Below are 13,159 nucleotides of genomic sequence, written 5' to 3'. Positions count from 1 at the left end.
CGATTTTATTCTAGGTTTCCTTAAGTCTAGCCCAAAACCTTAGCTTTCATTTAGTATGTATATACATAGCTTATATCTGAGAAAACTCTTGTTCTGGAGATATTTCGATTTAAATGGAAAAAAGTCGCTCCAAATACAAACAAATGGTTAAAAATTGACATATTCGTCTAATTTGGTTACTTTAAGTTATCAACATAACATACCCAATTCTCCCCAAAAATTGTCCAATCCCCGATTGCCACCTAAACCGAAATTCCTTGCAAATGGGGGAAATTTCCCACGAGTGGACCTCTCTGCACGCGATACATAATTTGTAGGCTGTGTATGTCGCTTTCCGATCTTCATAGAAATCTCCTTATTTTTGCTAGTTTCTTTGTTTTCATATACATAAGTAAATATATGCATATATATGTAAGTATTCAGTGTGAATTAAGGTTGCGATATATTTTCGATGTCGATATATCAATTTAAAAAATCGATGTCGAAAAAATTAACCACAATCATCGATAAACCTACTTATTTATAAAGCAGTTAAAGTCTTTCTTATTTTTTATGAATTTGGGTATTCTTTTCTTTATATTATTACATTCAGGACATTCTCCATAATTATATTTTTTAATTAATCACTTTTACTTATCAACTTAGCAAATTATGTAAATAACTCTGCATTCCTATTCATTTTATACGGAGGTCTGGCAAGAATATGGGTGTACCACATACGTCTGTGTACCTTATTGAATTTATTTGTTAATGAAATGACATACTATAATATGTAGGTATGTATGTATGTATGTATGTATAGTTATATCCCGCAATTAACCTTTTTTCCGCTGCCAAGAGTTTTCTTTCTTCGAAACTTAACGCACACTAATTCCAGAACCCAGGGTACAAAACAAAGTGCCATAAAAAAGTTTAGGCAATGAAATGTGAGAACGTAATTTCTTGTCTGATCGTGCAAATATCCCACCAGAGGTCCAATGGCGAACGTTATATTGCCTTGTAGGAACATAAACAAGCCGTATCCGGTGGCGAATCTATGAATGCATTTAAAAGATATCAGCGGACTAATTCACCTCTTTTTTCTTGATTCATCTGTAGTCTCACCTGTCGTTTGGCAAATACTCAGCGAAGACAAGCGGCAGCGGCACATGGATCCACGTGCGCAAGAAGCCCATCACAGTCGTGGCGCAGGCTATATCTCTGAAGTTGAAAACATTTATAAACGCTAAAACGAAACAGAAGCAAAATAATGGTACTTTCAATTTCTCATCGCGCTAATTATCACACCAAATAAAGATACACATGTGTATGTAAATTTGTTTGTTTGCTCAACTACTTTGCATAAATTACGTAGGTGTGGTGTTATATTTTATGCCCGCTTATCTGTACTAGAGTAAATATTGATTGGATTTGGAAAGGCAAATTACACTGATACATACATATCTACTTACAAACATGCATACCACGGACAAAGAATAAAAGTTCAAAATTCTTGAATGGAGAGTTCATTGCGCAATATGTAAATATACATATGTAGTTGCAAACTAGTCATAACCCTCTAACCGTTTTTTTTAAATAATGATTTTAAATCACCCGTAATTTTAGATGTTGGTAACTAGGCAACTCTGAGTAATGTTTCAAACTCAGTTTCAATTTACCTGTGAAAATACGTAAGCTAGGTGTAAAAACATTTCGACGTCTGTAGACGGTCAAAACAGTTTAAGGTATGAAAAAATTCGGACACGCATTTGTTCGTAATACAAGAAGGATGTTTTATTTCTTCAAATATTTGATCAAAGATATGATATGATACTAAAAAAATAAAAGTAAACATAATTCAAAAGACTGAATATAAAACTAGAGGAGGGATATTACTGTCTTATTTAGTGTGAATGTTCGAAAACAAGTTTTTATTAGGCGCCTAAGACAAAATTTAGTAGTTACTCATATTTGTCGTGTCGTGTCCAGCCCCTTCGCCTGGATTAAAGCCTCGGCACCAACGAGATTTCATAGAGTGGAGAAAGTTACAAAGGAGGTACAAAGCGGATGCAAACCGCACCCACCACTGCAAATAATCCTTAGTTGGGGATGCCTAAGGCCTGTGGATGCACACCGGGTCCAAGGCAAGGTCTTGGACTTCACCAGAGCACACTCCTGTATATAGAAACTTTTGCGTGTAGAAAGATTTTATTAAAAATATGTAATGTACAATGTAGAATACGTCTAATCAAGTGAGGGCTCAAAAGGAAGGAAAAGGAAAGAAAAAGGGCGGAAGAGAAAAACCAAAGTGAAAAATTACACCATAGTTAACGTCAAAAGTAACCACGATAAGGTTGCCATATTTAATAAAGAAAGTGATTGCTCAACACCCCCTCTCTCTTTCTGAAATTAAATTCCGTTTAGTAATGTACAAAAGCTTGAGCTAAATACATGAATTTATCTTTGCTTAAAGCCTTAGTAAAAACATCAGCCAATTGGTTACTCGTCTCCAAATATTTTACATCAATTTCCCGCTGGTTTTGCAAATCACAAGTGTAGAAATACTGTACATCGATCTGCTTTGTACGCTTCGCCGACTGAGTACTCCTGACCAAAGTTATCGCGCGTTGATTATCCGAAAACAGTGGAGTTGGAATATGCTGTTCATGTCCACAGTCAAACATTAATCGTCTTAAAGATTTTGCTCCTTTTGCTGCACTACAAAGAACAACAAACTCCGCTTCAGTTGTGGAAGTTGCAGTCACCGTTTGCTTTCGTGAGCTCCAAGCAATTGGTCCACCATTTCAAAATGCTGCCCAATCTGTGATACTACGCCTTGTATCTGGGTCTTCACCCCAATCAGCGTCAGAATACATCTCAAGCTGTAACGATTTGGAGTTCAAATGAAAGGGTATACCATAATCCAAAGTACCTTTTAGATATTTTAAAACTGGCAAGGTGTGCCAGTGTGACAGTGCAGGTTTCTCTAAATATCTTCTTAGTACGCCAACGATATAAGTGATGTCAGGCGTGGTACAAATCATTAAATACATAAGTGACCCTATCGCTTCGCGGTATGGAACATTCTTACTGTCAAAACCATCTGCGTCATCTTTGGAAAAGCGCTCCAAGCTGTTTTCAGCGTAGACGCGTTGAAATAATTTCAGTGTTTTCTTTTTTTTGTCAACCTGAAAACCTACGAAAAATTCGGCTTTGCGTTGAGTTATTTCAAATTCAATGCGCAATTTATGTAGTAATTTTTTAACTACGCTGGAATTATTGCCGCATATTAGCCCGTCATCGACATATAGTACCAGGTATACTATATCGTTGTTTGCTGTGTAAGTAAAACACATAAATCAGTCCATGATTGTTCAAAACCGAAATCTACTAGAAACTGTACAATTCGTATATTCCATTGGCGTGATGCTTGTTTCAAACCATACAAGCTTATCTTTAGTAAACATACGCGATCGTTTCGACTGAACCCTTTTGGTTGTTCCGTGTAAATAGTTTCATCTAAGTTGCCGTGCAGAAAATCCGTTTTAATGTCAAACTATATCATTTTCATACCCTGCGTTGCAACTATACTAAGTACCGCCCTGACAGATTCATACCTGACGACGGGTGCGTTGATTTCTCCGTAGTCAACACTTTGTGTTTGAGAGCATCCCTTTACGACTAAACGAGCTTTATATTTTTCGACTTCGCCAAGCGAATTGAATTTCTTTTTAAAAACCCAGCGATTGGTAATAACATGCCTTTCGCTTGTTCATGGAACCAAAACCCATGTTTTGTTTTCTGAAGAGACTAAATTTACTCATTTATCGCCTCCGTCCACTTGTCAGAATCATCGCTTGAATTCAGCAACAGTTCCTTCAGCCGCTTTTTGTGCTTTTGATGCGCTTCTTAATACATAGGGACTGCGTGATCATTGCAAATTAGTCTGCGTTTGTGAGTCCTCCATTTCTTCCACTGGTGTCTCAGTGCCTTCATTGCTGCGTTGTTTAGTTTCGTAAAATTCATTGACTACAGTACGTTTTTCGTTGAATATGACATCACGTCGAATAAGCACTCTTCTGTTAGTTGAATCGAAAACTCTGTACGCCTTGCTACCTTCGTTATAACCGACTAAAATGCCTTTTATCGAATTCTTGTCCCACTTTGTACGCTGCTCTTTGGGAATATGGATGTATGCATCGCAGCCAAAAACGCGTATATGTCCTATAGACGGCTTTTGCCATACCATTTCTCATATGGAGTACACCCACCAATTACATCAGAAGCCGTTCTATTTTTTACGGTAACTGCAGTATGCGTTACATCAGCCCACAAGTATAATGATAATTGTCTGCTATGAAGCATTGATTTCGCACTCTCCACAACAGTTCTGTTTTGTCGCTCTATAAACCCGTTTAGCTCAGGCGCTCTTGGGGTGGTTACCTCATGCTTTATTTTAGGTTCTTTCTTCTGAATCCGTATGAAAAGCTGTATTGGCTCCTACGTTCGGGTTTTTATAGGCGAACCGTTTTTTTCATATTTTTGACCTATGTGCGCTTTTATTCGAAACCTAAATGTTTCGGTACCGAGTTTTGAGAGTATTGGATACTTTTTAAATCGGTACCGAATATCGATCAATACTTAAAAGTATTGACTCAGCACATCACTAGAAACAGGCAACATGTAAACACAAAACAGCTGATATGCACTTTGACGCTTTATCCATTTTTACCCAGAGAAAAAGTCCGGGCTGTTTTGGGCAGGAAGAAGAAGACACTTACGATCCAATACGTTCCAATTTTTACTCTCTATTACCCATTTTGTTGTGTACGGGAATGATTTCTGGGCTATCTTGGGCACCCGCGGGATCCCGCGTTGCGTACGGGAAAGAACCTTTTGTTTTCTAACAGCAAACGATTTACTTCCTCATTGCAAAATTCAAGGCCACCGTCAGACCGTATACGCTTTATTCTATGCCCGTCCGCTTGCACATCCGCCAGAAACTGCATCAGTTTGTTTAGAACAGTAATTCCCAAAGTGGTCCACGTAGACCCCCAGGGTTCCACGGGAGACTCGACGGGGGTCTCCGTTGGCGTGAAAAAAATATATGGGGCCCATGTAGTTGTAAGTGGGGTCCACGAAAATTCATTTGGTTTCGATAATAAAGAGCCAAAATGGTTGCTTATTTATGGCTTATTTATTTAACTTTAATTTTTTTGAGTGGTGTATAGTGCTCTTGACGCACTGGTGAGCTTACCGTCACTTTGTGTCATCATACGTGGAGAAGCCTTAAATGCCATCTGCAGAATAAAAAGAAACGGATGTTGGTATAACAATGAGTGAGGCGATGCGGCAATTGCCGGCGGCAGATATTTCAGCACTTGTGTCTTTTCAATTCTACAGGATAGTACGCCACCATTACCTTTGTTGAAGAGATTGTAGAGAGAGTTCCCTGAGGGGGAATTATGGTTTACTTCCCGCACTGAGCCCACGTGCCTTGTCGAATCGTACATTGTCGAATCTTCACTGATGGCTCCAAAACTGACTCAGGGTCAGGATCTGGAGTATATTTCGAAGTTAATGGGGATAAGTTTCACTTTTTCTTTTAGGGAAGATGCTTCTGTCTTCCAAGCTGAGGTATTTGCAATCCCCAAAGCCATAGACTACATGGTGGAAAATAGGTGGGGTTAAAGGAGTTTACGTGTCTACTGGTACAGCCAAGCTGCACCTAATGCATTGGCCAGCCCTTTTTCTAAGTACTTCCAAACTAGTTCGGCAACGCATGTCCGACTAAATTATGTTGCTAAACATAACGAGGTTGCTTTACTCTGGGTCACTCGGGAGTGCCTGGAAATGAGACATTTGACCCTTTGGCCAGAGTTGGCTTAGACCAGGCATTCCTCGATCCGCAACCAGTTATAGCACTCCCCACTTCGACCATCGAAGCAACCATCAGAAACTGGGTGGCTACTTCGCTTATCGATGACTGGAAGCCATCGAGTGGATGCAGGTGGGCAAAACTCATGTTGCCTTCAATCTCAGAAGGTCTGTCTAGTTTTTTCCTCTCACTGAGAAGATGGGACTGCTGACTGGTCCCTTCACGTGGCACAAACACCTGACTGTGATAGGCGTAAATTACAACTCCATTTGCCCATCCTGCTTTGAATAGGATGAGACGGTGGAACACTTCTAGAGTTTCTTGCTTGCTTGTTTGTTTACCATCGACTTATCTAGATGCGGTCTCTTTTTTGTTTCTGAATTTGAAGTATGGCATAAAAAGCTTTGCAGTTTTGTTTTTCAAAGTTTTATGTTTTAAATATGCGAGTGACGAATATTTTTCGCATCACTTTAAAACTCGGAGCGGTAAAATAAAATATGTATGCCATCAAATAAATGAACTATATGGCAAGTTCATGAGTGAGCCGACCATGTCAGGAGTTTACTTAGTGCTCTTAAAAAATATAACTCCTCAGAGCGAGATAGTTCTTTCATGGCTTTACGAGCTCTAGTTTTTAAAACTTGCAAGTGTGTGATCACATTATTTTTAATAAATAGAACACAAGAAAATATTTTATTTTTATTTTTGCCAATCCTAATTTAGTCTCTGAATCTTCACATTTTTTGATCAGCTTTGGGAATATGTTAGAAATGGGCATCAGGGGGTCCACGGAAACCAGTAAAGTTTTGAAAAGGGTCTACGAGAAAAATAAGTTTGGCAACCTCTGGTTTAGAACATCAGTTTTGTTTTTTAAAAAGTAAACAAAACAGTATCGCGAGTAATCGTCTTTTAAGAGGAGAAAGTAGTTGAAACCGCCAATTGATGGGCTACTCATTTTGCCACAAAGGTCCATATGAAAAGTGTCACTGGGCTTATCAGTAGAGTTGTCAATTTATCAATGGCACTATCGAAAGTATCGATAGTTTCAATTTTTTTAGACTATCAATACTCATTGATAGTTTTTTCTTATACTATCAAAAATATCGATATCTCTACCAATTATTTGAATTTTTTAATTTGAACTACAAATTTTGTTTTTTAAGTGTGATGCCGACGTCATATTTAAACATGCACGTATTTAGGCCAAAATACATACATATGTTAATCCTAAATCCTGTTTTGTTTGTATAACTTGTGTTTGTTTTTGAACTTTCTAAAAGGAGAAGTATTTTGGCTAAGCATTTACTTAATTTTGAATGATTATAACTTTTATAAGATAATATTTATTTCACTATGATCCTGTAAAAACAAAGCAACCGAACTGATTTAGCGCTATCGATAGTGCTATCGAAGTTTTGTTTTTTCGAGACTATCGTGAATATTGATAGTTTTTCTGAAAACTAGCAAAACTATCGATGGTCTGACTATCGATAGTTTGACATCTCTACTTCTCAGCGCGTTTAGCACCACATTTGGGAAAGGAATTTCTATGTTGCTTACCGTACGCACGGGCCTCACAGAATTGTTGCTCTCTTTTGACATTCGAAATGTTTAAGTCCCTCACTACCTTATGTTCACATATCTCACGAAGCGTTTTATAATTTACGTGTCCAAGACGCTCGTGCCATAATGATAAAGACTCTGTTGTCACAACATTGACTGATGACGTCGGCGCTGACTTCACATTCATACGGTATAGTCGGTTTTCATTCCTGCCTTCAGCTATAACGTTGCCTTTTATAAAATAAACATGCGTGCCACCTGACTCAAAAACTACTCGTGTACTCCTCTCGGTGGCTCGTGAAATGGAGATAAGATTTTTATCGAGATGTGGCACAAGTAACACATTTTTCATGATATAAACCACATTTGACTTGCCTTGTAGTTTGATATCTCCTGTGCCCTCTACCTTTAAACGCCGGCCATCGCCCACTCTTACGTGTACACTTTCGGACAATTCAGGTCGAAGATTCATGAACAACTCCTTTTGGAGTTTTTTGATGTTTACTTTAAATAGATATGCATTTTCAGTTGTTTGTTCTGCTTGTCGTCCGTTGTTGTTACTTTCGTTTTGAAGTGACAGTGCATGATGTTTACTTTTTCTTTCTCCCTTGTTTCGTTGATCTTCCTGACGTGTTCTGCATTATCTTGACCAATGACCCGATTTATTACAGAAGTTGCACTTCCCGCTTCGTTTTTGATTTGACACACTGGTGCGATTTATTACAGAAGTTGCACTTCCCGCTTCGTTCTTGATTTGACACACTGGTGCTATTTTTGCTTTTGCTCTCATTTACTGCGTAAGCAGCGTTTGAACAACTTTTGGAACTTGTACGTGAACTAATGAGGCTCTCCTCATTAACAAGATGTTCTGTCAGTCGTTCTATGCTTTGAAGTTCTCGTGGTAAATACTGCGTACCATGCTGTACGTTCATTTTTTATATACCGGATGGCGCAATTGAAGCGTCTTTTGCAAAATTACTACCATTTAGCAAAAACTTCCGATCTGATCCTTTCAAAAAAAACAGTGTCTTAAGAATTAACAACATTGCAGGAAAAAAGGGACTGGAGCGATCAAAAAAGCTGATTTGCTTTTAAGATTGTGGCAAATTGCCAAAATTAGTACTTTCTGACGGGAAAACATTTTGTGTGGAGCTGTTCGTGAACAAACAAAATGCTTGTGTTTGGTTACAAATACGTTCCTGTGACCATTCTGACGAATTGAGAGTCACTCGACGCCAAGGTGTCGACCAAATTATGGTGTGGGCCGCATTCACTGAAAAAGGCCATTCTCCGCTTATTTTTTCCAATGGGCCGGAGCAAGGTGAAAAAAATCAGCAATCAATTTGGTTAGGAGCGCTGGACATTTCAGCAGGACTCGACACCATCACTTAAATCCAGAGGTACGCAAAATTGGCTTAAGAAAACATTATTTCATTCATTAATCACGAACAGTGGCCGTAATTATCGCCGGATTTCAATCCTCTGGATTATGGAATTTGGAAAATTTTACAGGTCAAAGCATGTGCTAAGACACACTCAACAATCGATGCGCTGACAAACTCTTTGACCAGAGAATGGAACTGAATAGATGAGGACATCATTCGTGCAGCTTGCCAGGCATTTCGGAAAAGGCTTGAACTCGTTGTCAAAGCACAAGGCGGTTACATTCCAATTAGAGATGCTAATTTTTCGGCTTTTTTCCGATCCCGGTATTTTCGGGATGACGTTGTCACAAACCCGGGATTAGTCCCGGGATTTAGATCTTCATTACTTTTCAACAACTTGAATCGAAAAAATTGCTTATATTGGTTGAGAAGCTCTCCTACTATGAAATAAATAATAAATAAATGGGTTTGAAACCTACTTCTTTATTTTAAGTTGCGTTTTTATTTTTTTTCTCTGACCGCAGGATTTATTTTGAAGAACTTCGTAAGTTCAAAGATATGATTAATTCCAAAAAATATTAAAAAAATTCAATGCAATGTAGAATAAAAATATGGGTAACAAATCCAACAGGAAATTTCTTTAGAATTTAAAAAGTTTAAATTTTTTGGATTCACAACGACGAATAGGTAAGTTTTAAGCTGACAAAGTTAGAAGAACGAAATTCGATGATGTTATCGAGTTGATATAAGCCCTTAGTATATAATTTTTTCAAAAACAAATTTTGCGAAATTTCAGGGATAAAATTTTAAAATGACATTTTCAATATTTACCACCCCTTCTGCACTAGAAACTTGAATCTGCTTAAATTCTACAGGATTTCCTCGTTAATTTTATACCCATACTTCTTCTCTAAGCACATTTCTCTGAATTTTTTAAATCATTTTTGAATTACTGACGTCAGAGCGAAAAACTAAAAACGCAGTTTTACTATATTTGGCCCATGGTTTCGCGAATATATTGATATTTGTATTTAAAATTTACTATCGCGCGGTGTTATATGTAGAATGAGCTACACACTTATAAATAAATATTAATTATTAAATAAAAAAAGAAATATTGCCAATACTGGTCAAGAAAAGGAGTTTCTATTATTGCTATTAGTGCAAATTACAAATTCCGAAAATCCCGGGATTACTGGCCAAGAATCCCGGGATTTTCAACACCTTAAAAGTCCGCGATCCCGGGACTAACATTCCTAATTCCAATGGAGTGATTTGAGGATAAAATCAAATATGATCTCTAACATTTTATAAAATATAATAATAAAAAAGCAAAAACAACAAAGCTATGTTATTTTTAAAAACAGACATTTCAATTCCGCCACCCGGTATTGCACAAAGTTTAAAATTTTAATATTGTTTTTATGAAAAATAACTAAAATTAAATAACAAACAAATATTTGTTAAAACTTGTCAATATGTGGTATATTACAAAAGTATATTATTGAACAAGAATGATAGAATACAAGATTGCGCCCATGAGAGAGGATTTTTGAGCGTAATTTTCACACTTTGTAAAAAGTCACACCTGATCCCTCGAAGCTTCCAAATACCCCTGGGGAACCATTGGAAAATGGTCTAAAATTAGCATTTTGACAACGGAAATGTAAACTTGATCAACAGTATTTTTCTGCAGAACACCTTTGTGTTGTCAATGGTATTCAATATTTCTTGTGCATAGAACTCCGGCTACGCCATTCACAGTATATTTGCATATAACTCACTCCGATATTCACAAAAAAGTGAATTTTTCAGACCGAATTTATTAAAAAAATAGTGAACGCAAATGGTTTACAATCCCAATTTGCCACAGGGCGAAGACGAGTTCGAATCGACGTCATTACGACGCACAGTGTTTCGACTATATGGAGACAGGTAGAAAAAAGTCATGGTGACAGTTGATAAAAAAAACCGGTTAGACTTAGAGAGGGAAAAGTAAAAGTCATAAATACCAACTTTTACATTATTTACTCACCCCCTTTCTTCCCGAATAATACATTTCAAAAAAAAATACGGGAATGGGCGCGATACCGACTAATCAGTTTAGGTGCCGTTGGCGATTAACGCATTAAAGAAAGTGTTTCTTTTTAAACTGTAATCAATTATTTAAATGTCGTGGAATATTAAGGTGAGTATTTATAATTTTTTTGGTATTTTCCCATTTTCTTACCAAAAAATTTACTTTGAAATGTAGATGCTAAAGATTATTAGTAAAAAAAGTGTAAGTACCGGTCCGTCAGGTCTTGAAATTAGACGAATGTTTTAGAGAATTTTATGTAGTTTGCAAATTCATATATGTAATTTTTGATTTTCTTAATTTTTGATTTTCAGCTTCTTTTTGCATAATTTGGCGAAAAGAATTTTTCGAACAATGAAAAAATCTCACCAGATATTGGGAAAAAAGCGAGTATTTACACCTAAGTCATTTTATAGTATAACTTTTGTTTTCTGAGAGTGGAAAGCAGGAAACAAAAATCACCCAAAATTCCATCACATTTAATGACTGGGCCCACATTTTTTGTGAGTTTTGGACATTATAGTGATCCAATCTTCCCCATTTCTTATATTTAGGTTTTTCTAATAAAATAAAGACTACAAACTAAATTTGATCGAAATCGGATGAGATTTAATGTTTCCGCCCACAAGAGTAGAGGGCGTGGCAATTATTCCAGCTTTACAAAATTTCATAATTCTCTATTTCTAAGTAAAACTAGAGCACATTTCATGTTTCAGTGAAATCGGCGCAGGTGTACTATTATTTCCACCTGCCTCCATATAGTCGAAACACTGTGCGACGTCGCTCTGGCGAATTCGTTTGGGTAAACTTGAAACAACATCGTTACGACGCACAGTGCTTCCCTTCCATATGAAATGTGGGCAAAAATAGAATTATGGACGGATTTAAATGAAAATTCGCTTATTGGTAAAATTGAATACGCAATTGGTTTTTGGATAACTTACATAATTTCACTGTAAATGCAGTTTGAAGTTGAAAATTTGGGTTATTGTGGCTTTTACATATGTATGTACATATAGTTCGTTCTATTTTCAAAAGTGAGGTGTGAAATGACAGGGCTTGGCCTGTAGATGTGCAGTAAAGTTTTTTATTTTTGAAAAGGGTTGCCACCTGTTACAAATTTTATTAATATTATTCAATAAGTTAAATGAATTAGATATTAAAATATGGGTATCAATTGAACTAGTTTTGAAAATACTTTACGTCTAACTGACACGTAGAAGGGTTGCCACATGTTTAAAAAATCAAATTCACTTTAGTTAAGGGAATAAGGTAACTGAAATATGTATATCAATATGAGTATAAGACAAATGAAAAAATTTGACATATTTCGCAAGAAATAAATGGAGAGTAAAAATATTCTTGAGTTAATTTTAGAGTCCAGTAATTTAAAGGAATGTAATCAGAACAAATCACTGATTGACAATGTATGTATTTGTACTAAAAGAACAAATGCGATGGCGTAATCCTATGGTTTGACTTAATTATTATTTTATTTTAACTAAATTCGACTTTACAAACAGGTGGCAACCCTAATCGTAATATTTTTAAGCTAAAACCTTCTTAGACCTCTTTTGTCTGACTCCCTTATGCTGATACCTATCTATTTAAATTACCTAGTTTCTTTAATTCAAGTGGAATTGGTTTTTTAAACAGGTGGCAACACGCTACATGTAGTTAATACACATTTCGATTGATAGCCATCTCTTAATAATTCATTTAACTTTTAAAAACATTTTAATATAATTTTTTAACAGGTGGCAACTCTTTACAAAAAAATAAACCTTCTATTGTCCACAGGTCAAGCTTTTTAATCTGAGACTTAATTTTTGTAAATGGAACGAATCGTGCAGATCTCAAGGCACTGACAAAAAATGAAAAAATCAGCGAAAAACGTCAGAAAGTGCAAAAAATTAGCAGGTTTTTATTTCTTCTTTTGAAAGCTAAAAGCCTGTACTATTTAATAAAATAATAAAAAATAACCTATTTTTACATATATTTTTTATTCATTCCATTAAAATTTACCATTTTTTACGCTACATGTAGTTAATACACATTTCGATTGATAGCCATCTCTTAATAACTTAACTTTTAAAAACATTTTAATATAATTTTTTAACAGGTGGCAACTCTTTACAAAAAAATAAACCTTCTATTGTCCACAGGTCAAGCTTTTTAATCTGAGACTTAATTTTTGTAAATGGAAGAATCGTGCAGATCTCAAGGCACTGACAAAAAATGAAAAAATTATTTTATGCATCAGCGAAAAACTTCAGA

The 13,159-nt window shown here is 36.2% G+C and overlaps 1 protein-coding gene across 1 annotated transcript in view; it reads right to left on the bottom strand.

Annotated features, from left to right (window-relative positions):
• Positions 1-573: 573 nt before the first annotated feature.
• The window catches only part of LOC118747114 (monocarboxylate transporter 13), a 48,950-nt gene continuing 36,364 nt past the window's right edge, over positions 574-13,159 (bottom strand). The window contains exons 4-5 of the mRNA XM_036481108.1: positions 1,105-1,225; positions 574-1,034 (exon numbers count right to left, since the gene is read on the bottom strand). Coding sequence (XP_036337001.1) covers positions 803-1,034; positions 1,105-1,225 — 353 coding nt within the window. The 3' untranslated portion in view covers positions 574-802. The remainder of the gene's footprint in view (positions 1,035-1,104; positions 1,226-13,159) is intronic.

The sequence above is a fragment of the Rhagoletis pomonella genome, unplaced genomic scaffold (genome assembly GCF_013731165.1).
Source record: "Rhagoletis pomonella isolate Grant_MI unplaced genomic scaffold, Rhpom_1.0 Rhpom_scaffold_00001, whole genome shotgun sequence".
Taxonomy (NCBI): domain Eukaryota; kingdom Metazoa; phylum Arthropoda; class Insecta; order Diptera; family Tephritidae; genus Rhagoletis; species Rhagoletis pomonella.
The sequence above is the reverse complement of the archived record's forward strand: the minus strand, read 5'-3'. Positions and strand labels throughout refer to the sequence as shown.